Source organism: Crinia signifera, chromosome 6 (assembly GCF_055691185.1).
Source record: "Crinia signifera chromosome 6, ASM5569118v1, whole genome shotgun sequence".
Taxonomy (NCBI): domain Eukaryota; kingdom Metazoa; phylum Chordata; class Amphibia; order Anura; family Myobatrachidae; genus Crinia; species Crinia signifera.
In genome coordinates, this window is record NC_139222.1 from 104,053,828 (window position 1) to 104,081,057 (window position 27,230).

General features: G+C 42.4%; 1 protein-coding gene across 5 annotated transcripts in view; it reads left to right on the plus strand.

Moving 5' to 3' along the window:
- The window catches only part of RTEL1 (regulator of telomere elongation helicase 1), a 97,169-nt gene that overhangs the window by 20,083 nt on the left and 49,856 nt on the right, over positions 1–27,230 (plus strand). For all 5 annotated transcript variants that reach the window (XM_083146680.1, XM_083146678.1, XM_083146681.1 and 2 more), the window contains exons 12-23: positions 17,491–17,588; positions 17,681–17,736; positions 17,920–17,994; positions 18,148–18,223; positions 20,295–20,427; positions 21,140–21,253; positions 21,439–21,479; positions 22,713–22,798; positions 22,886–22,963; positions 23,127–23,204; positions 23,303–23,449; positions 23,540–23,655. In XM_083146680.1, coding sequence (XP_083002806.1) covers positions 17,491–17,588; positions 17,681–17,736; positions 17,920–17,994; positions 18,148–18,223; positions 20,295–20,427; positions 21,140–21,253; positions 21,439–21,479; positions 22,713–22,798; positions 22,886–22,963; positions 23,127–23,204; positions 23,303–23,449; positions 23,540–23,655 — 1,098 coding nt within the window. The remainder of the gene's footprint in view (positions 1–17,490; positions 17,589–17,680; positions 17,737–17,919; positions 17,995–18,147; positions 18,224–20,294; positions 20,428–21,139; positions 21,254–21,438; positions 21,480–22,712; positions 22,799–22,885; positions 22,964–23,126; positions 23,205–23,302; positions 23,450–23,539; positions 23,656–27,230) is intronic.

Consider the following 27,230-nt stretch of genomic DNA (forward strand, 5'->3'; position numbering starts at 1 on the left):
TATATATATATATATATATATATATATATATATATATATATATATATATATATATATATATATATATATATATATATATACACTTAACATCGGCACTCACCTTTCCTAGTTTTGGGGTGCCCTATGGCTTGTGACCACATTGTTTAAACAGACATTGGATGGGCTCTGCACACACTAAATTAACTGATAATAAATAGTGGAGATTTGGTTCATGAATTGATCAATGCATTTAAGCCTGCAGCCCCCATCAAGGGACCCCACTGTTCTGCAGGTCCTACCACTATCGCTGAAAATGGAGGTGTGTTGGTAGCTGCTCACCTATAAAAGCAAAGTCTGCTGTGAGCTTCAGACCTGATAGCATGCCTGGTATCAAACATTGATGTGATAGCTATGTGTATTGCAGCCATTTTCAGCGATAGTGGTAGGACCTGCAGAACAGTGGGGTCCCTTGATGGGGGCTGCAGGCTTAAATGCATTGATCAATTCATGAACCAAATCTCCACTATTTATTATCAGTTAATTTAGTGTGTGCAGAGCCCATCCAATGTCTATATATATATATATATATATATATATATATATATATATATATATATATATACCAATCCAAATCCTCACGGACAAATGGCACTCAGGAGACGGTTTAGTGCAAATAAAAACAGGTTGTATTGAATGGGGACGTTTCGGGGTATGAGCCCCTTCTTCAGCCCACTCCTACAGCAATGAACACATACAAAAGACACATTTTTATACTCACAAACCCACGGAGCCTCGCGCGCTGCTGGAGACACGGAGTCGCCGCCCGGAAGTCATCACGCAGCACTTCCGTCTCAGGGCGCCTGGCTAGCGTTGCTAGGCAACGTCTAGTTTGCGTTCCAGGAACCAGGAAGTAGGCTGCCGCTTGAAATTCGTGCTGGATCACTCACATTAGACCAAAACAGAGCGGGCACCCGGGGCTGAAAAACATCAATAAACACGTTTAGACATAACAGCACACAAATGGAACATAACATATATCTAAAAAGGAGTCAATCTGCCGCTGTTGTGCAAATCAGGACACGGAGGGGGCAATGCCGATAGTGTGTCCGACCGCATAGAGCATAGATGATATTTTCGCTCATATGCCGCCCCGCCACACATCACGCAGTTTCCCCAACCGATTGCCATACATCTGCATCAATACAGCAGCAGGTCATACTCCTTAGTGAGCAGGTGATACATAAAGAAATTACATAATAAAACCTTATCACACAGAGAAAAGATTGGAAACAATGGAATTACATGAGGCTATTCCAATTAATCTTTTCATTCAAACCATTGGGAGAGATGGTATTCAAGCGAAAAATCCATTCGGATTCTTTAATTAATAGCTTTTTGGCTCTATTGCCACCTCTCAGTGAATCAGGGACACCATCGATGATAAAATGTTTGAAATCACCGATGGTGTGCCCCATGGCCTTAAAATGGCGAGCCACCGGCTGGTCAACCACCTTCCCTCGCAGAGAGAGGTTGATCGCTGACCGGTGGAGCGCCATCCTGTCGCGGAAGGGACGTATGGTTTGGCCTATGTAGAAAAGGCCACAGGGGCAAACTATGGCATATACCACGTGTGTGGTTTTACAGGTAAAGACAGATCTAATTTGAAACCTTTTTGAAGAATGAGGATGTTTAAAGTCTTTACAACTAACCATGTGTTTACACGTCTCACAGGACCAACAGCTATAGCAGCCTGGGGGTTTAACGTAAGTGTTAGGTGGCTTGGGGATACCCATCCCAGTAACATCAGTTTTCACCAACCTATCTCTAAGGTTGGGTCCTCTGCGAAAGGCAGCCATTGGTCTGATGTTTTTGAAAACAGGGAGGTCAGGGTCAGTTTTTACAATAGGCCACAAAGCATTTGTAGCATGCCTAATGATGGGACTGGCAACCGAGAATGTAGTGGACCATGGGAGTATCGATGTAGTATCTCGTTGTTTTGATCTTAGCAATTGAGATCTGGACATACTCATGACTTGCTGCTTTTGCTGAAGCAACACCGTAAGGTCATAGCCTCTGGCAATAAATTTCTCGATGAGGGCATCAAGTTTTACTTCAACCTTACCAGAGTCACTTATGATCCGTTTAATTCTGATCATTTGTGACAATGGCAGCCCTCTTTTAAGGGCAGGGGGATGATGGCTGGATGCCATCAGAAAGCTGTTGCGCTCCACATCCTTGAGATAAACGTCTGTATGAATAGTATTATTACAGATAGTTACACTTACATCTAAGAAGTTGGCCAAAGTGGCACTCCAAGTCGCTGTATATTTGATTGGGGATTCATTAGCATTAATATCAAGCAACAAAGCAGATAATGAATCTTCACCACCCGTCCACAAGACAAAAATATCGTCTATGTAGCGGGTGTATAGACGTAAGTGTTGGTTAACCTCTGGTTTATCAAAGAAAGTAGTTTGTTCCTGGCTAAACATAAATATATTAGCAAAGGATGGAGCCACCGCCGACCCCATGGCACATCCCCTTTGTTGCAAATAGTATGCCCCATCGTACAAAAAATAATTGCGCTTTAAAGTCAGCACAATTAGTTCCATGAATAAGTCATGGTCAAGCAAGGACGGGTCCAAATATTCAGTAATAAATGCCCTGACTGCCTCTATACCCCCATCGTGTGGGATGGAGGTATAGAGGCTACAGACATCTAAGCACACCATTAAGGTCCCCTCTGGTAATGTACCTATACCATCCAACAAATGAAGAAAACTAGTAGTGTCCTTCAGAAATGTACGTTTCAAGGGTAACAAAGGCTGCAATAGAAAGTCCAGCAGCTTAGCCACCGGCTGGTATAGAGAGTCCCGGGCCGCTATAATGGGTCGTCCTGGAGGGTGTGCTGCATTCTTGTGGACTTTGGGCAATGAGTATAGAACAGGGACAACTGGCCATTCATTGTACAGGGATTTCAGTAATTTGGGCGAAATTTTACCATCCCTCATAGCGGTATTCAAGATGTCATGTAATTCACGCTTATATAGGGATGTCGGGTCATTGGGCAATTTTTTATATACCGCCGTCTCGGCCAGCTGACTATATAATTCTTGACGGTAGTCTGTCAAGTTCTGGACCACAATAGCTCCGCCCTTGTCGGCGGGCCTAATGATGATATCTTCGTATGTGCCCAGTTGGCTAAGGGCTTGAGACTCGGCTGGTGACAAATTTTTCTTAAATTTTGCTGGTGCCCCTGTATATTTAGTGACCGAATCGTCCAACAATCTCCCATAAGTACGCAGGGCCGCATTGTTTGAAACAGGATCAAAAGTTGATGTAGGGTAACTCATCATAAATTTGTCCAAAGGACCCACAGACATAGCATCAGGTTTGGTCTGAAAATGCTCTTTCAGGCGCAGTTTGCGCATCAACTTGTGTTGATCACACTTCCAACTAAAGGGATCGTGGAGGTTGGTGGGAACAAAAGTCAATCCTTTACTTAAAACATTCAATTCAGTGTCAGTCAACTTACGGTTAGACAAATTCATTATAGCGGTCTCTTGTCGACAGCTCTGGATGGATTTCGCCTTATTTCGTTTATTCTGGCGCCCCCTACGGGTGGGCGCCTTCTGTTGGTATTTCCAGATGTCCCGGAAGCCTGGCCTAAAGGGACATCCTGGGAGCTGATGGCATCATCCGAGTCAGAAATCATGAAATCGCTGTCGTTGTTCGCTGCAGCAGTATCACGTTGTGACCGATTCTTCTGACCTCTTTTGGTCCAAGGGCGACGTCTCATCTCGTCTCGTGGTTGGCGTTGGTTTGTACCTGCTAGCCAACCATACACCCTATTTTCCTCGTAGTCGGCTTCAACGGTACGCTGCTTGTTGAATTTGAATTTGAGTAAATCGTTTTTATAAGTGAGACATTGAAGTTCAAGCTTCTCAATCCATGCTGCATTTGCGGGATCACATAGCATGGAGTTATGTTCCTTTAAAAGCTCTCCAATTTTGTTCTTAGTGACCTGTAGTTCCCGACCGGCCTCCTCGATCACTAGGACCATGAGGTCTAGTGAACAATGATTAAGAATCCCGATCCATTTCTTGACAAAATCGGGATTATGTCTCCCAATGGTCGGGGTGTTGCGCACTCTGAATCCCCTCGGAATGTGCTTACTCCGGAAATAATCGGACAGTGATGTCCCATGGAGGAGAAAGTCTGTTTCACGTCTTCTCAGGCGGAACAGCTGATGGTAAATCTCTTCCATGTTAAATGAGGGATTTGCTGTAGTGTCATCGTGTGCAAACAGAATGTTTCCAATTTCGACTGTGGAAAACGTGAAAGTATCACATGCAGGAAAATTAAGAGTACGACAGCCAGCCATATCGTTAGTCACAGTTCCACTAGCATTATCCATGATGGTGGTATAATGTAACGGCCAGTTCAACTTACGGCAGGTCGTATAAAAAGGTCCTGTAGGTCTTCAAGCCAACAATAATGCAAGTATAGCTGAATTTTATATAAGGGGTGCCTTGCAACCGATGCTGGTAGAAACCAGCACAACAAATAGAGTCCAATATCTGCCGGCACTCCAAGTAGATAAATCACAACTTGCCCCCGGTGCCTCTAATGAGATAAACACCAATCCAAATCCTCACGGACAAATGGCACTCAGGAGACGGTTTAGTGCAAATAAAAACAGGTTGTATTGAATGGGGACGTTTCGGGGTATGAGCCCCTTCTTCAGCCCACTCCTACAGCAATGAACACATACAAAAGACACATTTTTATACTCACAAACCCACGGAGCCTCGCGCGCTGCTGGAGACACGGAGTCGCCGCCCGGAAGTCATCACGCAGCACTTCCGTCTCAGGGCGCCTGGCTAGCGTTGCTAGGCAACGTCTAGTTTGCGTTCCAGGAACCAGGAAGTAGGCTGCCGCTTGAAATTCGTGCTGGATCACTCACATTAGACCAAAACAGAGCGGGCACCCGGGGCTGAAAAACATCAATAAACACGTTTAGACATAACAGCACACAAATGGAACATAACATATATCTAAAAAGGAGTCAATCTGCCGCTGTTGTGCAAATCAGGACACGGAGGGGGCAATGCCGATAGTGTGTCCGACCGCATAGAGCATAGATGATATTTTCGCTCATATGCCGCCCCGCCACACATCACGCAGTTTCCCCAACCGATTGCCATACATCTGCATCAATACAGCAGCAGGTCATACTCCTTAGTGAGCAGGTGATACATAAAGAAATTACATAATATATATATATATATATATATATATATATATATATATATATATATATATATATATATATATATATATATATGAAAAGTATGTATAAAGATAACGGCGACTAATTACTGGGCTGGGTATATAATGGTAAAATATTTATTAAGATAACAATATAAGACAAAAAAAGGGGGTGGTACATAAAAAAAGGGGAGGACAATTTTTAAGATGTAAATACACAGGAAAAAATTGGGGGAGGTAAATAAAACACAATCTTCCTAAAATCAAATAAAAAGCATATAAAGGAGATTTGCTTAACTTAAAAAGGATGGAGATCAGAGGTTTCCCAACGCGTTTCGTCGATGTGACTTCATCAAGGGGTAACAGGCAACTGAGACCAGACCGGTATTTATACCTATATGTCTGTCTCATGGCTATATGACATCACTTCCTGTGATTAATTGGTGTACAGGGCTAAATGGCTAATAAACAGTTCTCCATCCTTTTTAAGTTAAGCAAATCTCCTTTATATCTTTATACGCTTTTTATTTGATTTTAGGAAGATTGTGTTTTATTTACCTCCCCCAATTTTTTCCTGTGTATTTACATCTTAAAAATTGTCCTCCCCTTTTTTTATGTACCACCCCCTTTTTTTGTCTTATATTGTTATCTTAATAAATATTTTACCATTATATACCCAGCCCAGTAATTAGTCGCCGTTATCTTTATACATTCTTTTCATACTTTCTAAGTGTTATACCGACACTATTTTTTAAAGAATTGGCCGACACCCTCTACACTATAAGGGAAGATTGCTGGGGCTATCTCATTTATTTTAGACAAGCACAAGTGGCGCCGCCCATCCAAAATACATAGACATTTTTTCCAGGTATCCTTTGAGTGGCCGCCTGGTGCAATTACCACTCCAAAAGAATGTTTGGAGCAAACGTACGCACCAACAAAAGACAAGATTGGTGTCAAAAGATTTTTAACGAAAATGGGATAACAATTGCACCCTCAGATACATGTGATCTAGATGACAAATTCTGGACAATTGAACGTCTACTAGCCAAGGAAATGAAGGCATGGTGGGACATTAAAGGACTTGAACAATATATCGCAGTCGGACGCATCCCGAGAGGCCTCAGATTGACCAAACAACCAACGTTTGGCAACACAGACACCGAGTTCATTGGTAAATGGGATGCGATCCTACACAGCTGCTCTATCAACCTAATGAAACTAATAGTTGATGAGAAGAAAAAAGCTTTAACAACATTAGAAGAAGAAATAAGAAACAAAGAGGCCGCACTTGAACCATACAAGGATAAGGAGGATTACAAAATAAATGAAAGTCTTGAATCTGAAAATCGACAGGATGGAGGAAGAAGTGATCAAAACAAAGGAAAAGAAATTCCTAAGAGATAAACATGATTATGAACAGGGCAAGGTGAAAAATTGGAGCAGATTCTCCAATGCACCCTACCAACAAAGAAATTACCAAAGACAATCCAATCAAGTAAGCAGAAACAAAATAAAAGTATATAATTCCCCGAAAACACCACAACTTAGAACATTCAACCGGTATACACCATTACAGAGATTAAAATCTACTGGGGATGATTTTTTATCCACGGACACAGCCACCAGGATACGGGAAACCACGAGATTAAGCGTCAAGGAGGATGTAAAATTAGCATCCCCCCTCAAAAGAAGATTTGTAGAAGAAGAGGAAAGAGGGGCGGCAGGAGGGAGAGACCCCAAAAAACGAATCATCCAGTAAAATCACAACCTAAAGGAATTTTTAACCTTTCAAAGCACACACTAAGTGAGGCAGAAACCACACTTCTAAATAGGGGCTTATCCTTTGCCCCAACAGGAGGAATGAACAAATTCGAAACTTATATAGACTTGAATAAATTTGTAAGAAAATTGACATTAAAAAGACATTTCGCCAGGAAAGAAAACGCCAGTATCCAGAATTATGAGAACCAATCAAAATCAGGATTGAAACCAGTATCTAAGTACTATCCCCTAGAATCAAAAAGGAACAACATTGGGATATTCTATGATCTAGTCAAGAAGGACCTTTGTGACAAAGAACCAGAACCCATCGTACACAAGAACCTATCAAACTCAGAGAGAGAAGCATTGAAAAAACTCAAGGATAACCCTGACATCATCCTAAAACAAGCAGACAAAGGGGGAGGTTTGGTCATTATGGATCGGGAGGCCTATGTACGTGAAGCAAATAGGTTGCTGAACGACAAGACCTCATACATGACTCTGAAACAGGACCCAAAAGACGGTTTCATTGAAGAACTCAGAGTACTACTACTACAAGGCCTACGGGACAAAATAATAACCAAAGAAGAGTACCAATACCTTATGAGGTCTAATCCCATCACCCCTATATTTTATTTCTTGCCAAAGATTCATAAATCTTTAGTCGATCCACCTGGACGCCCAATAGTGGCAGGGATAGATTCCCTGACCTCTAATCTCTCAGAGTATGTAGATATCTTTTTACGCAAATACGTGATGAACCTGCCGGCATTTTTAAAAGATACAACCTCAGTTTTAAATCTTTTTAGAAGTTTTACATGGAAGGATTCCTTTTATTGGGCCACGATAGATGTCCAGTCGCTGTACACATGCATAGAACATGAAGTCGGAATCAAAGCATGCAAAGAATTCCTGGAGGAGGACGATACAATCACCCCTCAACATAAAACTTTTATATGTGACATCATGATGTTTATTTTAAGTCATAACTATTTTAAGTTTTTAGACCAGTTCTTTCTACAGCGTTGCGGCACAGCGATGGGCACTATTTTTGCACCAAGTTTTGCTAATCTTTTTATGGGGTACTGGGAAAAGCGTTTTATTTACACAGACCATGCTTTTAAGGACAATGTCAAGTTTTACAGAAGGTATATTGATGACATTTTAATCGTGTGGGAAGGCGATGAAGTTATGTTTTCCGATTTTTTTAAAATACATCAGTAATAATCAAATGAATCTCAAATTCACCTCAAGCATTAATAAAACCCAGATCGAATTTCTAGACCTGATACTGGTAGGTGAGGGTACCAAAGTGCACACAAAAAAAAAAAAAAAAACTTTATCAAGCAAGTTGACACAAATAGCTACCTCCACTTTAAAAGCAATCACTTACGAAAATGGAAGGAGAACATCCCGTTCTCCCAGTTCAATCGTATTAAAAGGAATTGTAACAAGGAAGAAGAATGTGCCACCCAACTTGGAACTGTATAAACAAAGATTCGAAGAAAAAGAATACCCCACCGAAGTTTTAAATAATGCACTATCCAAAGTCAACAACATCCAGAGAGATGACCTACTAGAATATAACAAAAAAGAAGAGAGAAAGGAAACAGTATCTTTCATCACCACCTTTAACCAACACGAGTCTAAGATTAAACAGAGCCTCAAAAGACATTGGAACGTACTCCTGATGGATCCCACCCTGAAGGACATCTTACCGCCCAACCCCCAAGTTATATTCAAGAAATCTAAAAACTTGAAAGACATCCTAGCACCAAGCCTTTTAAAGAATCCGCAAACGAACACAGGAATCAAGTGTGTTGGCTCCTACAAATGTGGGAAATGCAACATATGTAAATTCGTTCATCCCAATAGGAAAAAATTCACCAATCACAATGACACCAAGGACTACACTATCAAAGATTTCACCAACTGCAATACAAGCTCAGTAATATATCTTCTGGAATGCCCCTGTCACCTGAAGTATGTAGGAAAGACAAAGAGACCGCTAAAACTGAGGATCCAGGAACATAACCGGAACATCAAGAACAAGATAGATAGCCACGCCATCTACAAACATTTTGAAAGTCACCATAACGCTAATCCTGATGGACTAACTTTTAAGGCAATCGAATGGGTCAAAATGGGACCTAGAGGTGGAGATTTGGCGATAAGATTATCCCAGAGAGAAATGTACTGGATTTTCGAGCTGGACACCATGCATCCACAGGGTTTCAATGAAAGCTATGAAATAGCACCATTCTTATAAGATGCCTCAACTAAGATGGCCGCCGTACAAAAAGGAATGTCCTTAACAAGCTACTAGAATCCACTGAAAAATGGCCGCCGGCACCCAGGGAAACAGACACTACATATTGAGAATGCCTGAGACTCCGTCTGATCGTTTAACGCTTGGCGCATGCGCAATGCGCAAAGAAGGTCAAATCAAGCTGTATACAAACTTGGACATGCGCAGTACATACGCCTGGATGCCGGAAACGTGGCGGAAGTGCCGCGATTTAATGTTTTATACACCATTTGGACTTGTTTAAATGTATATGCACATTTTCTGTTCATTTTTAATATAGCGATTGTCTAAATATATATGGCCAATAATATTGACAGCATATTGGTAGGGAAATTAACTGTTTATTAGCCATTTAGCCCTGTACACCAATTAATCACAGGAAGTGATGTCATATAGCCATGAGACAGACATATAGGTATAAATACCGGTCTGGTCTCAGTTGCCTGTTACCCCTTGATGAAGTCACATCGACGAAACGCGTTGGGCAACCTCTGATCTCCATCCTTTTTAAGTTAAGCAAATCTCCTTTATATCTTTATACGCTTTTTATTTGATTTTAGGAAGATTGTGTTTTATTTACCTCCCCCAATTTTTTCCTGTGTATTTACATCTTAAAAATTGTCCTCCCCTTTTTTTATGTACCACCCCCTTTTTTTGTCTTATATTGTTATCTTAATAAATATTTTACCATTATATACCCAGCCCAGTAATTAGTCGCCGTTATCTTTATACATTCTTTTCATACTTTCTAAGTGTTATACCGACACTATTTTTAAAGAATTGGCCGACACCCTCTACACTATAAGGGAAGATTGCTGGGGCTATCTCATTTATTTTAGACAAGCACAAGTGGCGCCGCCCATCCAAAATACATAGAGATATATATATATATATATATATATATATATATATATATATATATATATATATATATATATATATATATATATATATATATATATATAAAAATTGAAAGAACAAGGGGGTGCCACACAGTGCATAAAATACCATATTATTATGCAGTCAGAAAACCAGACCAAAGGCATGCTTACCATTGGTACAATGGTTGTGATCAAAACACAATAGATTCAACAGCATAGAACATCATAATATTATCCCAGACAGTGTGGTGGTCTCTTTCCCATCAGACCAAGAATGTGCCAGGCCATGCAATTACGCGTTTCGTCATCCAGACTTCATCAGCCCTCTGACACAGTCTGGATTCGTAAAACTCAGTTTTCGTTCTTAGGGAAGGCTCCAGTCTTTGATCTCTGCACCTAGCATATTGCAAAGCATGTTGCAGGCAGCGTAAACGCTGTTTTGGAACACTACCATGGATATTCCTAGGGTACACTTTAGATGACCTGTGTTTTGTTTGGTCCAGAGCTCTGCTAGCATGTTATAGTATGCAGCTTGTCCACTAACATTTTTGTTACATCTAGGTACCTATTGTAGCTAAAAGTGCATAAATAACTAGTCACTAGTATCTAGCTTATGTGCGACAAAGTTGAGTTTGTGATAGGCTCTGCCTGACATTATCTGCATGTTTAGGTATTGGAATAAAGATTGTGGCTACTCCTCTTATCATTCATGAAGTTTGAATGTACTGCCTCATACTTCCATTCATCAGACTGAAATACACCAGAATAAAGGGGTGTACACAGCGGGCAATAGCAATGCAAAGCCCAGCAGCGTCTCTATCGCCCGGCCAGAATCTTCTTGCTACACTGTGGGCGGTATTCAATGAGCCTGATTCGCCAGGTTTTTATGGCGAATTTGTGCTGTTTGGCGAATTTCTGACTAAAACGGTGAATCACCCTATTCAATGGGTGGTATTCAATGAGCCTGATTCGCCAGGTTTTTATGGCGAATTTGTGCTGTTTGGCGAATTTCTGACAAAAACGGTGAATCACCCTATTCAATGACCACATGGCGAATACATTTGAAGGTTTTTTTCGCCATGATTCACCGAGTAGCAATCGCTATCTTTTTATGGTGAAGTGGAATGTGAACTTTTAAAATAAAGTGTTTTGTTTTTTACATTTGGTGTCAAAAAATCAGGAATTTTATTCTGAGGAGGGGCATGCTATTTTTATTCATGTGCTGTAAGCACATGAATATATATTTAATTTTAAAAATAATATTATTATTTTTTTTTATTTTTTTTTTTACACAGCAGCCAGCAGGGGGCGCCGGAGCCGAGCCGCTCATTACATATTCATATATTCACTGCACGATCATTACGATCGTGTGTAGTGAATATACGCCCCCCTGCTGGCACCCCCGGGGGGGCAGCCTGTGCTGCCTGGCACCCAGGGAGCCCACCTAACCCCCCACAAAGGTCTGGGCTAGGCAGAGAGACTACCATCTCTCTGCCTGGCACCGTCCTCAGGCTCCCTGCGGCAATCGCCGCAGGAGCTCATATTCGCCAGTCAGGGGCTCGCTGCCCCTGACTCGTTGAATACCGGAGCCCGCCGGCTCCGGAACGTGGCGAATGTGCAGCGAATCCAAAAAAGGATTCGCTGCACCTCGCAGGTATTCACATTGAATACCGCCCAATGACCACATGGCGAATACATTTGAAGGTTTTTTTTCGCCATGATTCACCGAGTAGCAATCGCTATCTTTTTATGGTGAAGTGGAATGTGAACTTTTAAAATAAAGTGTTTTGTTTTTTACATTTGGTGTCAAAAAATCAGGAATTTTATTCTGAGGAGGGGCATGCTATTTTTATTCATGTGCTGTAAGCACATGAATATATATTTAATTTTAAAAATAATATATATATATATATTTTTTTTTTACACAGCAGCCAGCAGGGGGCGCCGGAGCCGAGCCGCTCATTACATATTCATATATTCACTGCACGATCATTACGATCGTGTGTAGTGAATATACGCCCCCCTGCTGGCACCCCCGGGGGGGCAGCCTGTGCTGCCTGGCACCCGGGGAGCCCACCTTACCCCCCACAAAGGTCTGGGCTAGGCAGAGAGACTACCATCTCTCTGCCTGGCACCGTCCTCAGGCTCCCTGTGGCAATCGCCGCAGGAGCTCATATTCGCCAGTCGGGCTCGCTGCCCCTGACTCGTTGAATACCGGAGCCCGCCGGCTCCGGAACGTGGCGAATGTGCAGCGAATCCAAAAAAGGATTCGCTGCACCTCGCAGGTATTCACATTGAATACCGCCCTGTGTATTTAGCTGCAGCTCTCGGGGTGGCAAGCTGTAGTAAGATGTTTACCAGACATAGATAAAAATGTTAAATTATTTGTGGTCTATATATTTTTTGTGGTCATTTTACTAAGCCTATGTCAAAAAGAGCTAATGAAACTCAAACTATTTACAGCATAGGGCACAATTTTACAGAGAGTATTTGAAGGATCTGTAGGATTCTGCAACATAACCTGATGCCAGCATAAACATACATTTTAATTAGAGGATTATTTCTACTAAACTTGGTTCTAAAAATGTACTAGTGGCAGCAGACTCCTGGACCCACTATAGAAGGTAAAGGGTGCAGCATACCTGCCTACTTTTTATAACTACCCTCCTGGAGAAGTCATTTTAGCCCCACCCCCTCCCCGCGGACCCGCGAAATTCAGGCTTTTATAGCGTGGGGAAGAGGGGGGGGGGCTGCTGCGGTGATGCGGGAGACTTGCCCACCTTCCCAGGGGGCCGGGAGGGGGACCCTACTTGCAGGAACCCCCTGGCCATTCCGGGAGGGTAGACCAGTTTTGGGTGTGGAGATACCCTAGTTAGGGTAAATTATTGCTAAATTGTTATATAAATGTTGTTTTCTCTAGCTTGAGATAAAGAAACATGGTTGTGCTTTAGCTGTGTAATAACTATTGGCAACGTAATGGAATTCTGAAGATGTGTTGCTGTACAAATATTTATGTAAAGTTGTCAAGCTATGAAAACATGGTGATGAACCCGGTAGACTAATCCTGGATTTACAGAGCCTGATAAGTAAGGTGTTTCCCAGTTCTTACAAACACACGCACAGATAATCTACTTTCTATAATGTCACAGCAAACAATCAGTAAATCATACATTTCCAATGCACACACAGTAAAATCATTCATTATTGGGTAATAAAGAGAAAGGGAATGTATCATAGTGTAATGCATTAATGACAATAATATTGTTGTGAGAGCTTACATTGTAAACAATGGCATGTTAAGACTTGTCAGATATGGTTACACCTATATTCCTGGGTAGAAAATAGCGAGCACTATAATGTAAAAATACCGTATATCACAAAGGAAAAAGATGATAGAATAATGTCATTTTACGGTAATTTCCCCATTTTTGGTTTTGTAGCGGTTTACATGTATTGTATGCCATTTCCGTATCAGCACTGTGCTGTACAATCATCACTTTGCTCTATTTCCCCCACTAGACTTCCATTTCATCATCATTATTATTATTATTATTATTATTATTATTATTACTAATAATATTATTAGTAATTTTATATAGCGCACACATATTCCGCAGCACTTTACAGAGAATATTTGAACATTTACATCCGTTCCTGCCCTAGTGCAGCTTACAATTTATTTTCCCTACCACATGTACATGCATTCTAGGGTTCATTTTTGTTGAAAGCCAATAAACCTACCAATATATTTTTGGATTGTCAGAGGAAACCAGAGTAAACCCACGCAAACACGGGAAGCACATAGAAACTCCCCACAGGAAATCGAAGCCATGATCTCGGTGCTGTGAGGCAGTAATGCTAACCATTACACCATCCGTGCTGCCCGTATGACCAGTTACAATTGATATAAAGGAAAAAAATCTGCCCAAAATTAAACCAATTGGTTATAAATTAATCTATTTCATGCAAGAGAGGAAAAATATATAAATTGAGGGCTGCGCTAATCAGCAGCTGCTGGCACAGGGTTGTCAGGCCCTTAAATAACAAGAGTAAATAATATAGGCCCTTATTCTGATCGGTGCGGATATTCCCGAATTCTTACGGTGCGGTCCGCACGCCACGCTGTGCTGCCCCGTGCGGCCATCGTCCGTAGAAACGCCCACGTGTCCTCCGCATTCGGACGGACTCACTCTTTAAGAACAGGGCGTGTTTACGGACGACATACAAACCATGCGTGTGCGGGGGAAACACTCAGATTCTGCACGGTATTACAGAGTATGCACGGGAATACCGCATCCGAACGGATGGCAAGCGGTCCGTCCGCACGGAAGCGGTGTATTTACGCAAAACTACCCACTATTATGTCTATTCTGCAATACATCACATGACCCACTTATTCAATTACCTATCCTCATAAAAAAATGTTTATTTGGAATTGGAATCAATTATATGCCAATATATCCTTACAACCATGCCTAACACATGCATTGCACACATTAACCCTTACAGCAATTGAAGTGCAATGGTTTCAATTAAAGCACTGACAAGCGTCCTATTAGTGAGTAATGAGTAAAGGAGTCGATTGTATTGGGTTCAGGTGTTAATGCTTGTAGTCATTAGGCGTTCCGTTCGCCTACCGCAAGACCGAGTGGTTTCCGCAAAGCAATACTTGACTTATGGACACCGCACATTTCTATCGGTTTTGTTCGCGTGCATTCGGAGTGCTATCCGAATGCACGCCCCCCAACATAAGTGTACTCCCCCGTGTCCGCCCATGTTTCCTCCCAGTTTTGCCCACTTTTAAACTACGCCCATGTGTCATTCCGCATGACGCCCATAATACGCCCATATTTCCAGACTGATTGCGGTGCACAGTTTTGTACGGGATTTGGCCGAACAGGTACGGAGTCAATGCGTGGCACATGCGCGTTGCGTTCTCCACGCATGCGCAGACGCCGTAAAGACGCTATCCGAAAGTATGCGGAAAAGTACGCATCAATCAGAATAAGGGCCATAGAGATGTGCCAGCGCTGGCTGTACCAATGATTAGACAAGACGGTTCTCAAAAAATATACAAATTTATTAATTAAAAAATAATGTAATATTAATAAGATGAATCGTTGAACATAAAGTCAATGTGCACAGTTAAAAGTTATATCACAGGGATATTTGGGCGTATTATTTCATGAAATTTGCAATATGTAAAGGCTGAAAATTTAATTCCTATTACCATCCGAATCTTTCTGGTAGATATTTGTATCCAAAATCAAGTGACTCAGCAGTCCTAGGTTGGACTATAATTTCAAGTCTCAGGCTTCCCATTTAGACGATCTTCCTATTTAATGCTGGAATATTAAGGATAATGCAGATAACCCACAAGAAATTGGTCCAGATGTTTCGAGGGATGTCGGTGGGAGATGGACAGGTCACAAAGGTGGGCTGGATCTTATTAATATTATTATATATATTTTTAAATAATTTGTATATTATTTTTTGAGAACAGTCTTGTCTAATCATTGATACAGCCAGCGCTAGCACATCTCTATATAATTTAATTAATTGTCTACTGATAAAAACTTAACAACGCATAAATTAAAACAGGTTGAGTATCCTTTATTAGAAATGCTCGGGACCACAAGCATTTTGCATAAGGGATTTTTGCGGATTTTGGAATATCCCCCCCCCCATACTTACCTGGTCCCCGGTGGTCCATGTTGGCCTTCGGAATCCCCTTCAGCATCATCTCCTGTCCCAGGGGTGCATTGCGAGAGTAGGCCAGTGACGTCATCGGTGCGCTCGCACAATGCATCCTTGGGACCGGGTTTCGGAATATTTGGGGTTTTGGAATAAACGGATAAGGGAGACTCGACGTGTATATAGCTATTTTTAGTTAAAGCCTAATTGAAATGCAGACATTCAGTCCGGCAAATCATAATGCTGGAAAGTAGACAGTCAAGGAAATCCATAATGTGTTCCCATTGATTGGTCATTGGGCTCAAAGGCCTTCACAGACCCTGACAGGTCTTCATATCCTATCTAGGCATTTCAACTCAGTCCACAGAAGAAGCCACAAGTCATATGACCGCTATGGCTTATATACTTGCAGCCTCTCCCAAGATAGATCTCTAACCAGCATAATGCCCTGTGACTGCTATCTTATTAGTCCTGATGCAGTTTCGACCGACAAAAAGTTTGGATATCCAATTAGGGGCCGTTTTTTATTGGCTGAAAATAAATCCATGATTGGGGGGAAAAACACATGGGATCGGGGATAAGTCTCAGATCCCATGTGTTATCAGGGATCTGATATCACTCACATGGTAATGAGCATCTGTTACTACTTGGCGATAGTTTTAAGTGTCTCTTCCCCAGAATAGGAAATCGGTCACAAGAAGCACTTTAACCCTCCCTGATCACACTAGATGTGGAATGGTAATGTAACACTCACTACTCCCAGCTAGTATGGGGCATTACTCCACTACCCTAGACCTAATCAGTGGACCCTTTTCCTGGGAACTGGAAGGTCTTGGATCTTCATCTCTATGGCTCCTATTATGTTGCATGCTCTGATTTAGTTAAGTGTTGCAGCATCAGTTTAGTATTGTCTGTAGAAAAAAGGGGTTTAGGCTGGGGTTGGATGGCTTTTTATTACCTTCTTTTGGCCTTTTTTTTTTTCAGTCAACTGGGCAAAGGCATCTCCCCGCCAGCAGGGGACCTGGACCCCTGTATCCTGTCATGTGTTTGACATTAATTGCTTGGATCTCTATTTAGGCACATTGGGCCTGATGCGTAGATTGAGGATCCATCACAGCTGCTGTGTGTTCATATGCAGCAGCTGTGTGATAATATGCTAATGCTGAAGACACCTTCTGAAGGCGTCTGTGATCCACCGCTCTATCCGGTCATCTGCATGAGCATCGAATGTCTAAGTAACCCTCAGGTTGGCCGGGGAATTCACACTGCTGAAGATGGTGAAGCTGGGTCCAAGGACACAGCCACTGGCTTCCGCATGCCCAGAAAAAAATGCACGGACACTACCCCATTTTCTAAAGTGCTGCCTGTCATCACCCCCAAATACTGGCAGCAGGGCAGTTGTGCTGCTGCATTTGGGGTACTGTGAGCAGCCTCACAGCCCCGGCCCGGCCCCTGTGCAGATCAGAAAACGTCAGGCACATATTTATGATAGGAAAATGCCTTAGTTTTTTCTGGGCTTATAATCGCTGCACTCTCTTCCAGATAGGGTTAGAAGATCTCATACGATACAAACTGTCTTCCCTCTTTATTCAGTTACATCTTTGAGCTCCTGGCATCCGCTGGAATCACGTATGAATCAAAGTCTGGCCTACTGGAATTATTGGACCAAATTATACAACACGTGGGTGGAAGTAAGGACATCTCTGGTGGGGGTATTATGTGGGCCTGATCCTTGTTGCTATACCCAAGTGTACTTCTTAAATTAATTCTCTGTGGTTTTTAGGTTCTGGGGTATTCACGAACACTCTAGGTCTGCAGAAGTTGGCTGATATCATCCAGGTGAGAGAGCAGCTTCCGAAACGTCATCTGCCTTCCTCATGGCTCTGTGATTGTGACTCAGAACTAGACACGAGCTGATTTGTTTCCTTGTATTTGTCATGATGACACTTTGTATAGTAATAGAAGGTACACCCATAGGCCTGATTCCAAGGATGTCACAATTTGTCTTGTGTTTTTCGGCAGATTGTGTTTAATATTGAGATCCCTGAAGGAGCAGCAGCCCCTGCCAAATGCCCCCAAGTCTCAAAATACTACAAGGTAAGTCTCCCAACTTATCCTGTAAGACCCCCAAATATCTTTTTATGTACAGTAAGCATCATTCTGTGGAGCTGTATGAGATTCTATGCTCAGTATTTTATGGATCTCTTTGTTGCATAATTTTTCAGTGTAACTGTATGATGTATTTTTTAGGTTCATTTCCATGCAGACAGCAGTCAGAGGAAGAAGCCGCGAGGAGATGTGTGGAGCAACAGCAGGAAACAGGGAGGTAAAAGAGAGGTCTAGTGATGGGACAAGACACAGCCTTAGGCTGATGCACCACTTCCACTTGTAGACCTGTGTAGGTCTAGTTTAGCCTCATGCATTTGAAATATGTCTTATATTGTGCAAATCTTGGGACTAAAGCAGCCCCTACATCCACCAATAAAAGGGAACACCAACTTTTAAAACACAGACTAAAATATGGGTATCCAATGAGTATTCTCTGAGAACCTGTGATTCCCAGTCTGTCTCTCTTTGAGGTCTGTTTTACTTTAGAGGCTATATTTTTTATATTGTGGACAGAAGAGTGTTATACCCAGCACTGTCATTCACCTGTCATTTGAGTATACCTGCCGGAGCTTTGATTGATCATTTGTTAAATAGGTGGTCCAAATAATGAACTATAATTATTACAGTAGATTACTGCACTAATTATCACCAGTCCATCACTATATTAAACTAGAGGATACACCTCCATTCATGCATTGTGTAGAAGACACATTACCTTTGGATTGATTCATTGCCCCTGATGAAGTCCTAAGGGACGAAACACGTCGGGCCGTGGATTTACACTATGGGCAGTATTCAATGAGAATACTGACGACGGGCAGCGAATCCTGTTTAGGATTCGCTGCACATTCGCCACTGCCCGCCACGTTCCGGAGCCTCGCCGGCTCCAGTATTCAACGAGTCAGGGGCTCGCTGCCCCTGACCGGCGAATTTGAGCTCCTGCGGCGGACGCCGCAGGGAGCCTGAGGACGGTGGCAGGCAGGGAGATGGAAGTCTCCCTGCCTGCCCCAGAACGTTTGTGGGGGGGAGGTGGGCTTCCCGGGTGCCAGGCAGCACAGGCTGCCCCCCGGGGGTGCCAGCAGGGGACCAGGTATATTCACTACACCCGATCATGCATATGTAATGATCGGGTGCAGTGAATATATGAATATCTAATGGGGCTCGGCTCCGGCCCCCTGCTGGCTGGTCTGTGTAAAAAAAAAAAAAAAAAAAAAATTATTTATATATATATATATATATATATATATATATATATATATATATATATATATATATATAATTTTTTTTTTTTTTTTTTTTAAATTAAATATATATTCATGTGCTTACAGCACATGAATAAAAATAGCATGCCCCTCCTCAGAATAAAATTCCTGACACCAAATGTAAAAAACAAAACACTTTTTTTATTTTAAAAGTTCACATTCCACTTCACCATAAAAAGATAGCGATTGCTACTCGGTGAATCATGGTGAAAAAAACCTTGAAATGTATTCGCCATCTGGTCATTGAATAGGGTGATTCACCGTTTTAGTCAAAAATTCACCTTACAGCACAAAATCGCCATAAAAACCTGGCGAATCAGCCTCATTGAATACCGCCCTATATGTGGCACTTTTAAAGAACATGAAAGTGTAGATGAATTCTTACATGCTGAAAAACTCGCACTAAAATGTTCATTTGTTTTTACCTATTATCTTCATTTATTGATCTTCATTTATTGTATGCACATAGCCACTAAGTGGTATTACACAGCGCACCTCCATTCTTTTTGTCTATTTCTTCTATTTGTGCCTTTATTAACAGCAAGGCACTATAGGGGTGCTGCTCTCTTAACACACACACACACACACACGCACACGTAACCCATTCCTTAAATTGTTTAATAACATTCACAGCAGCATAATTTTACATAAAAAGCATCCACATAAAATGCAATTAAAAACATATGACTTACGAACTGTGGTGTTCATTCAGTTTCTCACCATGTGGGGTTGCTTTTAATGAGCTAATGCCACCAGAGCACTTGGGTCCCGGGCTAGGCAGATCAGCACCACAGCAGTGGGCATATGGGTGTAGATGATAAATCACCGTATGTCAGTTGCATGCAGCCCGTAACACATACAGTTACGGGATCCTGAAAACGTTATGTCTTTACAGTAGTTCCATTTAACGTAACATTGTCAAGACTGTTGAGACCCGGTTTGTATACTCCTGTGCAGGCATTGGGTGATTTTGCAGTCTAGCAGTTTGTTGCTGCTTCATCTTTCCCCTCGGTTTTCCTGTGGCAGGCAATGTGCTCAGTTACTGGTGTTTCAATCCGGGGTATACCATGAATGACTTGGTGAGACAAGGAATACGAAGCATCATCCTGACCAGTGGGACGCTGTGCCCCCTTTCCTCCTTCACCATGGAAATGCAAATGTAAGATCTAGCAAGTTGTATAGTTATGCCACTGACTAAGCATTGCTATGGGACTCAGAGGCTTGGGGGGAGGGGTGTTGGATCTCAGGTACGACCTGATTCCTTGCTCATGAAAGTATAAATAGTAGATATTAGACCCCTAGTGGATGATCATTTCCAGCAAACGTATTCAAATTATGTTAATGGCATGGTAGTGAGGACTGATGTAATTGTCGAATGAAAGAGCTGAATCAGCAGGCATCTTATTTATTCGTGTACAGTATATTAAAATCACATCTTCGGTAAGGAGAGTGTGATAAAAATGGGGGTGCAATATGCACAGGCTGTTATACCAATATTTACCTTTAGCAATTCATAAAAATAATAAGTCCACACTGTCAGTTCCTATAAATTTCTGGAATAGTAAGAACCATCTTGGGATGTTATAATTACCATCCACTTTGGTGGAGACAGGGCTCGGGTTCCTTGGTGGGTATATGGAAAAGGTGTTCCCATAAATGAAGAGTCCTCTTGTAATCCCAATTGGCAATGGGTGTGGATGGAAAACCGCTGCTTGCAAACCTGAGAACAATGTTGGAATTCCTGTCCATCTAGGCTGGTTCGGGCAGTGGGATCAGAAGTATGGATGAGGCTGTGACTTGTAATCCCACTGACGCGTTTTGCTGCCAACAGCTTTCTCAAAGGTCACCTCTTTATCCTTATGTGTTTTCAGACCTTTTCCAGTGTCTCTGGAAAACCCGCACGTAATTGAAAAACACCAGATTTGGGTTGGCGTTGTTCCTCAGGGCCCTGATGGAGCTCAACTCAGTTCCGTATTTGATAGACGGTAACAATCGCACTGGTACAATTGTTCTGATAATACTGCAGTGTCTGTTTTATTAATCTGCCCTGATCTCTCCCCCCACTGGTGACTATTCCAGTGAGTGTGGCTGTGGCTTTCTTTATGTATGCGGTGCTTGTTTGATTCTGTTTTATTTTATTTTTTGATGTGTATTAATTTATCCTTTACAGGTTTTCGGTCGATTATTTATCATCCCTGGGAAAGACAATTGGTACTGCTTGAGTCTCTAAAATATATTTCTCCTATTGGGGCAGATGTATTAAGCCTTAACAAGAGATAAATGCAAGAGTGATAAAGAGAGATAAACGTCCAGCCAATCACCTGCTAACTGCCATGTTACAGGCTGTGTTTGAAAAAAGTCAGTTAGCAGGTGATTGGCTGGATGTTTATCTCTCCTTATCACACTTGCATTTATCTCTTGTTAAGGCTTAATACATCTGCCCCATTGTCTTATTTTCTTAAGGTGCCCATACACGTCCCGATGCGGGCGGATCAATCTATGCTTTGAGTTGCGTGCTCCTGCGGCACCTCATCGCACAGTACAAAAAGTATGTGCTGCACATACTTTTTGTACTTGCTTTTCATCGCATCGCATGCACAAGGCATGCAATGCGTGCTATTTAAGCTCAAAACGCACCCCCGCATCGGGACGTGTATGGGCACCTTTACTGTACATTTCACTGTGTTTTTATTTTCTATCTCTTGGTCAGTCACATACATTTCACGATCTGTCTGTACGATTATTCACCCTGTCTTTTTTTTTTTTCTTCCATCTATCATATTGTACCTCTCATTATCTGTCCTTCTGTTATTCACCCTATGCCAGATGTACGAAGTCTTAAAAAGTGATAAAGTGGTGAATAATAAACCACCAGACCATCAATGCCTAACTGTCATTTTTCAAAACCAGCCTGTAACATGGGGGAAGATTTATTAAGCTCGGTGAAGTGATATAGTGGCTGGTACTTTATCACCGGCCAATCAGCTCCTAACTGTGAAGTTACAGGCTTGAAAAATTACAGGTAGGAGCTGATTGGCTGGTGATAAAGACCAGCCACTTTGTCACTGCACTGAGCTTAATAAATCTACCCCATGGTGCTGATTGGCGGGTGTGTTATCACACAATTTTATCATTATTCAAGCTTAGTATATTTGGTCCCCTGTCTTTTCTCTCCGTAAGTCATATTGTTTAATCCGCTATCTGTCATGTTGTTCTCCATGCCTTGTCTCTGAAAGTGATACTGTGAATCGGTCCTTCTCTTATTCACCCTGTATTTTTCTCTGATTTAACCCCTGTCCTGTATTTTCTCCCTGCTCCCCGTCACTCCTACAATAGATCTCTCTGCAAATTCCTGTGCAGTAGTGATTTTCCCTCCATGTATTCATGGTCTGTCCTATGATGAGTCTTTTGTTCATCTCTACTAATCTCTATTAAAACCCCCAGGCAACATAGCTCGTGTGGTTCCTCATGGACTACTGGTCTTTTTCCCTTCCTATCCAGTTATGGATAAAAGTGTTGAATTCTGGAAGGTGAGGACCTAGTAGTACCTGCTTTCTCAGTTCTGCGCTTTGCTGCACTTTGGTATTCATGGCGTCCTGTGCATCTTTATCCCACAGGAAAATGGCTTCTCCTCACGCATAGAGGATGTAAAGCCAATGTTTGTTGAGCCCAGAGGTAAAGGATCATTTAATGAGGTAAGAGAGGCGAGAGTTTGCGGCATATCTTACTACACACAATAGGTAGACTTTAATGATAAAACTGACCATAAGCGATTAATGAGTCCACATACTTAAGTGATTTCATTAGCACATAGACCATAAAGGTTTCCTGTACTACATATTCTCTGTTCTGCCCCAGGTGATGGATGCTTATTATGAGAAAATACAGGACCCTAAAGGCAGTGGTGCCAGCTTCCTGGCAGTGTGTAGGGGAAAGGTGTGTGTCTACCAATTATTGTTTACCTGTCTGTACATATATAATGTGGTTGAAACCCCCCACCCCACCATTTTTTTTGACAATTTGTCCATTTCCAGGCTAGTGAGGGGTTGGATTTTGCCGATTGTAATGGCCGGGGTGTTATAATCACTGGACTCCCATTTCCCCCACGAATGGACCCTCGAGTAGTACTTAAGATGCAATTCCTGGATGAGATGAGAAAAACACAGGGATCCACTGGAAAGGTATTTTTTTGGTTTGTGTTTTGGTGGGGTCTTCTTCACTAATTTTCACTGATTGTACAGTTCTAAGAGCCCTGTATTTGCTCTCCTCAGTACTTGTCTGGACAGGAGTGGTACCGCCAACAAGCATCCCGTGCAGTGAACCAGGCAATCGGTAGAGTCATCCGGCATCGGCAAGACTATGGAGCTATTTTTTTGTGTGACCACAGGTAACAAAAAGTATTGTTTGTGTGTTACTGTATGTTTGAGTGTATTTTGAACTAATTATAATTTTGCTTTCATTGATGGTTCCATGTAGATTACTAATGAGTAGTTCGTATTTGTCACATGTTCTAGATCCGGGACATAATAGGCAACTTTCTTTTGAAGCTTATGCATTTTACAGAATTAAAACTGGAATTTTCTTCAGATTTACAAAAAAAAAAAAAAAATTTAACCGAAGTAGATTCGTTTGTATTTTTTTACATCAAAAGGATTTGTGTGGCCCAGAAAAATACATTTTGTAATTTAATTTAATTTCATAGAGGTAAATAAACAAGGTTTGTTTGGTTGTTGGTTATTTTTTTTACACAGACTGCTCCTGCATACTGTATGTATATGGGTGTGGATCAGTTGGTCACCAGCAAGTTTAGACAGTCATTAGGTTGACACCATAAGGTCGACATGGGGTTTTTCACTTCTTTTTTTTTTACCCAATTGTTGACATGGAGACAGGTTAAAGTGCACCGCGTCCCCTCGCATAGCTTGCTGTGCTCGCCTGTCTTTGGGCTCGGTGCCTCACTACACTCAGCACACTTTTTTTTTCTCCCTCCACACCCTTGTGGATTGTAGGGCATGAAATACTGCCTGACGGCAAGTCGGCTCAAAAAAAACCAGTAAAAAACCCCATGTTGACCTTTAGACTGTCGACCTAATGACCCTGTCGACCTAGACTCATGTCGACCTTCCTGCATGTCGACCTAGACACATGTTGACCTAAATGCATGTGGATCTAATGGTGTCGACCTAATGACTGTTTAGCAACTTGCTGGTGACCCAATGACCATATCCCATGTATATGGAGTTCCCTTGCATTTTATAGGAATAGGAGGAGACGGGTTTAAAAAAGGCAAAGACTAATCTGCGACACAGATGTAGCTATTGCGGTACTCTTTACCTAGCACGGCGCCCGCGATTACAATCGCGGGCGTCGGGGGTAAAAAATCGCGGGCATCGCGGGTAAATCAAAAACGGGTGCGACGCGATGCCCGCGATTTTCCCATAGGGATCAATGTTAAAAGTCAGATTGGTCGCGATTTTAGCGTTAATTGGCTCAATGCCCGCGATTTTTACATAGGAATCAATGTTAAATGGGCCACAGAGCCCTAATAGTCCCCCTGAAGTGTGAAATGGCCCCCACAATTTTTAACGCCACCCCACGATCAACGTGAACCCGAAGCGTGGCGAGCGCAGCGAGCCCGCGAGGGGCGTCGGTACGCGTCCTCCGACCTTTTCATACCCCCACTATCCACGTCGGCGTGGAGTTGAGAATAGAATAGTGTGGCGAGCGCAGCGAGCCACCGAGCCCGAAGCGTGGCGAGCGCACGCGGATACCTTCACAGTTATACGCGTCCCCTCACGGGCTTCACAGGTGTCCGTGGCGACGCGGACACCTGTGAAGCCCGCGAGGGGACGCGTTTACCTGTGAAGGTATCCGCGTCCCCTCGCGGGGCTCGCTGCGCTCGCCACGCTTCGGGCTCGGTGGCTCGCTGCGCTCGCCACACTATTCTATTCTCAACTCCACGCCGACGTGGATAGTGGGGGTATGAAAAGGTCGGAGGACGCGTACCGCCGCCCCTCGCGGGCTCGCTGCGCTCGCCACGCTTCGGGTTCACGTTGATCGTGTGGTGGCGTTAAAAATTGTGGGGGCCATTTCACACTTCAGGGGGACTATTAGGGCTCTGTGGCCCATTTAACATTGATCCCTATGGGAAAATCGCGGGCATCGCGGGCATCGCATCGCACCCGTTTTTTAGTGCATGCGATGGTCGCGATGGGCGCCGTGCTAGGTAAAGAGTACCGCTATTGCCAGCGTGTGATGTTGCTATGGGCAACCAATCAGAATCTACTTATTTATTTAGCACCTTCTAAAATAACAGACAATTCAACAGATTTTTCAGACTTCATGAATCACTGACTTAGAAAAGTCATCAGCCTGATGTCACAAAATGGAGTCGAGACCCCATGCTGAGAAGGTTGGGACCCACTTTGGGGTCAGGACCCACAGTTTGAGAACCGCTGCTTTAGAAGATAGTAGACAGGATCTGATTGGTTAAAAAGGAGAAAAATTCCTCGACCAGTACCTTTTAATCTTTTTGATCCTCTTCCCCCAGTTATTTCCCACACTCAGGGAGACACAATCTTCACCTAAGATAAGTCTGGGGGGTGCTACCCACAACTTAAAGTTAGACCAAAACACCCACAGAGAAAAAGAAGTTTCTTTCAGGGTGCACTGAGAATCAATTTTTTCATACAATTTAACTTTTATTAAGTTCTGTATAAAAAGGTCTCTTATCAACAGAAGACCACCTAACCTTGTCTTAAAGTGGAATATAAAAAGATAGATAAGTGCAATAAAGATAGAAAATAAGGGTCTGGGAATAAGTATTTTAATGTCCCTCTAATCCCGTTCACCATGTTATTATACCCGTTAATGAGCGGTTCACCGCCGGGTAGCGCAGTAAATGATAATACTATTCAGGGTACTGTTTAGCACATAAAATTGTCTTTAAACTTATTATTTTATTATAGGTGTACTTCCTAATCTCGTATGGGTACAGTCCCTTCCACCACCGTACTAAGCCGGCTGGCGGGGCTGTTTAACATGAGCAGTGACTTGTCGAGTAGAGCACTGTGATATATCTCAGACCGCCCGCAGGTATCAAGGGGTCCGTGTATCAGTATACACCATGCCCTCTTTCAGTGCCGGGCTGCGAGGTTCGCTAAGTCTAAGTGGTGGTATTCTATCACACGACGCTGTCAGCGTGTTTGTGTATCCCCGGCTTTCACTGCTCTCTCGTACTTCTCCTACATAGACATTGCAGGTTGTCACTTACATTCCTATGTAGCTAGTATAACATGTACAGATTTTCAACGTTGTTAGCTGATATAATCCCTATGTGGCTCAACTAATCTGACTAAGCACATACACATAACATCTTCTCTGACTGCCTATGACCGTTTCACTTGCGCTTTTTCAAGATGCCTTTTTCAAGATGCGCTTTTTCCACTGCATTACGCCCGGCAGATAAACCGCTTAATTCAGGGTATGAGATGTCTGCAGTAAATGGAACTTGTGTATAATAAAGAGCCCTCTCAAATGAGAATCTTCATGTAGTCTCCACTGATAGGCACAGGAGGAATGGCACTTTTTGTCTTCATACTGTAGGTGGGAAAACGTGCACACAGGAACATTATTCAAACGTTGTTAGCAGAGGGATATATTAACACTGTAACTGATTGCTAGGCACTAATGTAACACTAATAATGGTGTCTGCCAAATAATCGCAACAGTGTAAGCCCCTAAGAAAAAGCATAGAATCCCTGTGGTTGCATAACTGCTAGTAAATTGAAACATTAAAACAGCAGCAAATATCAATTTACAATAAAGGCAAATTGAAGCCTGAGATTGTGAAAATAAGCTGACGCACACACATTCATCTTTCTATTTTAAGTTTATTGTACACTATTTTTTCTATCTTTATTGCACTTATCTATCTTTTAATATTTCACTTTAAGACAAGGT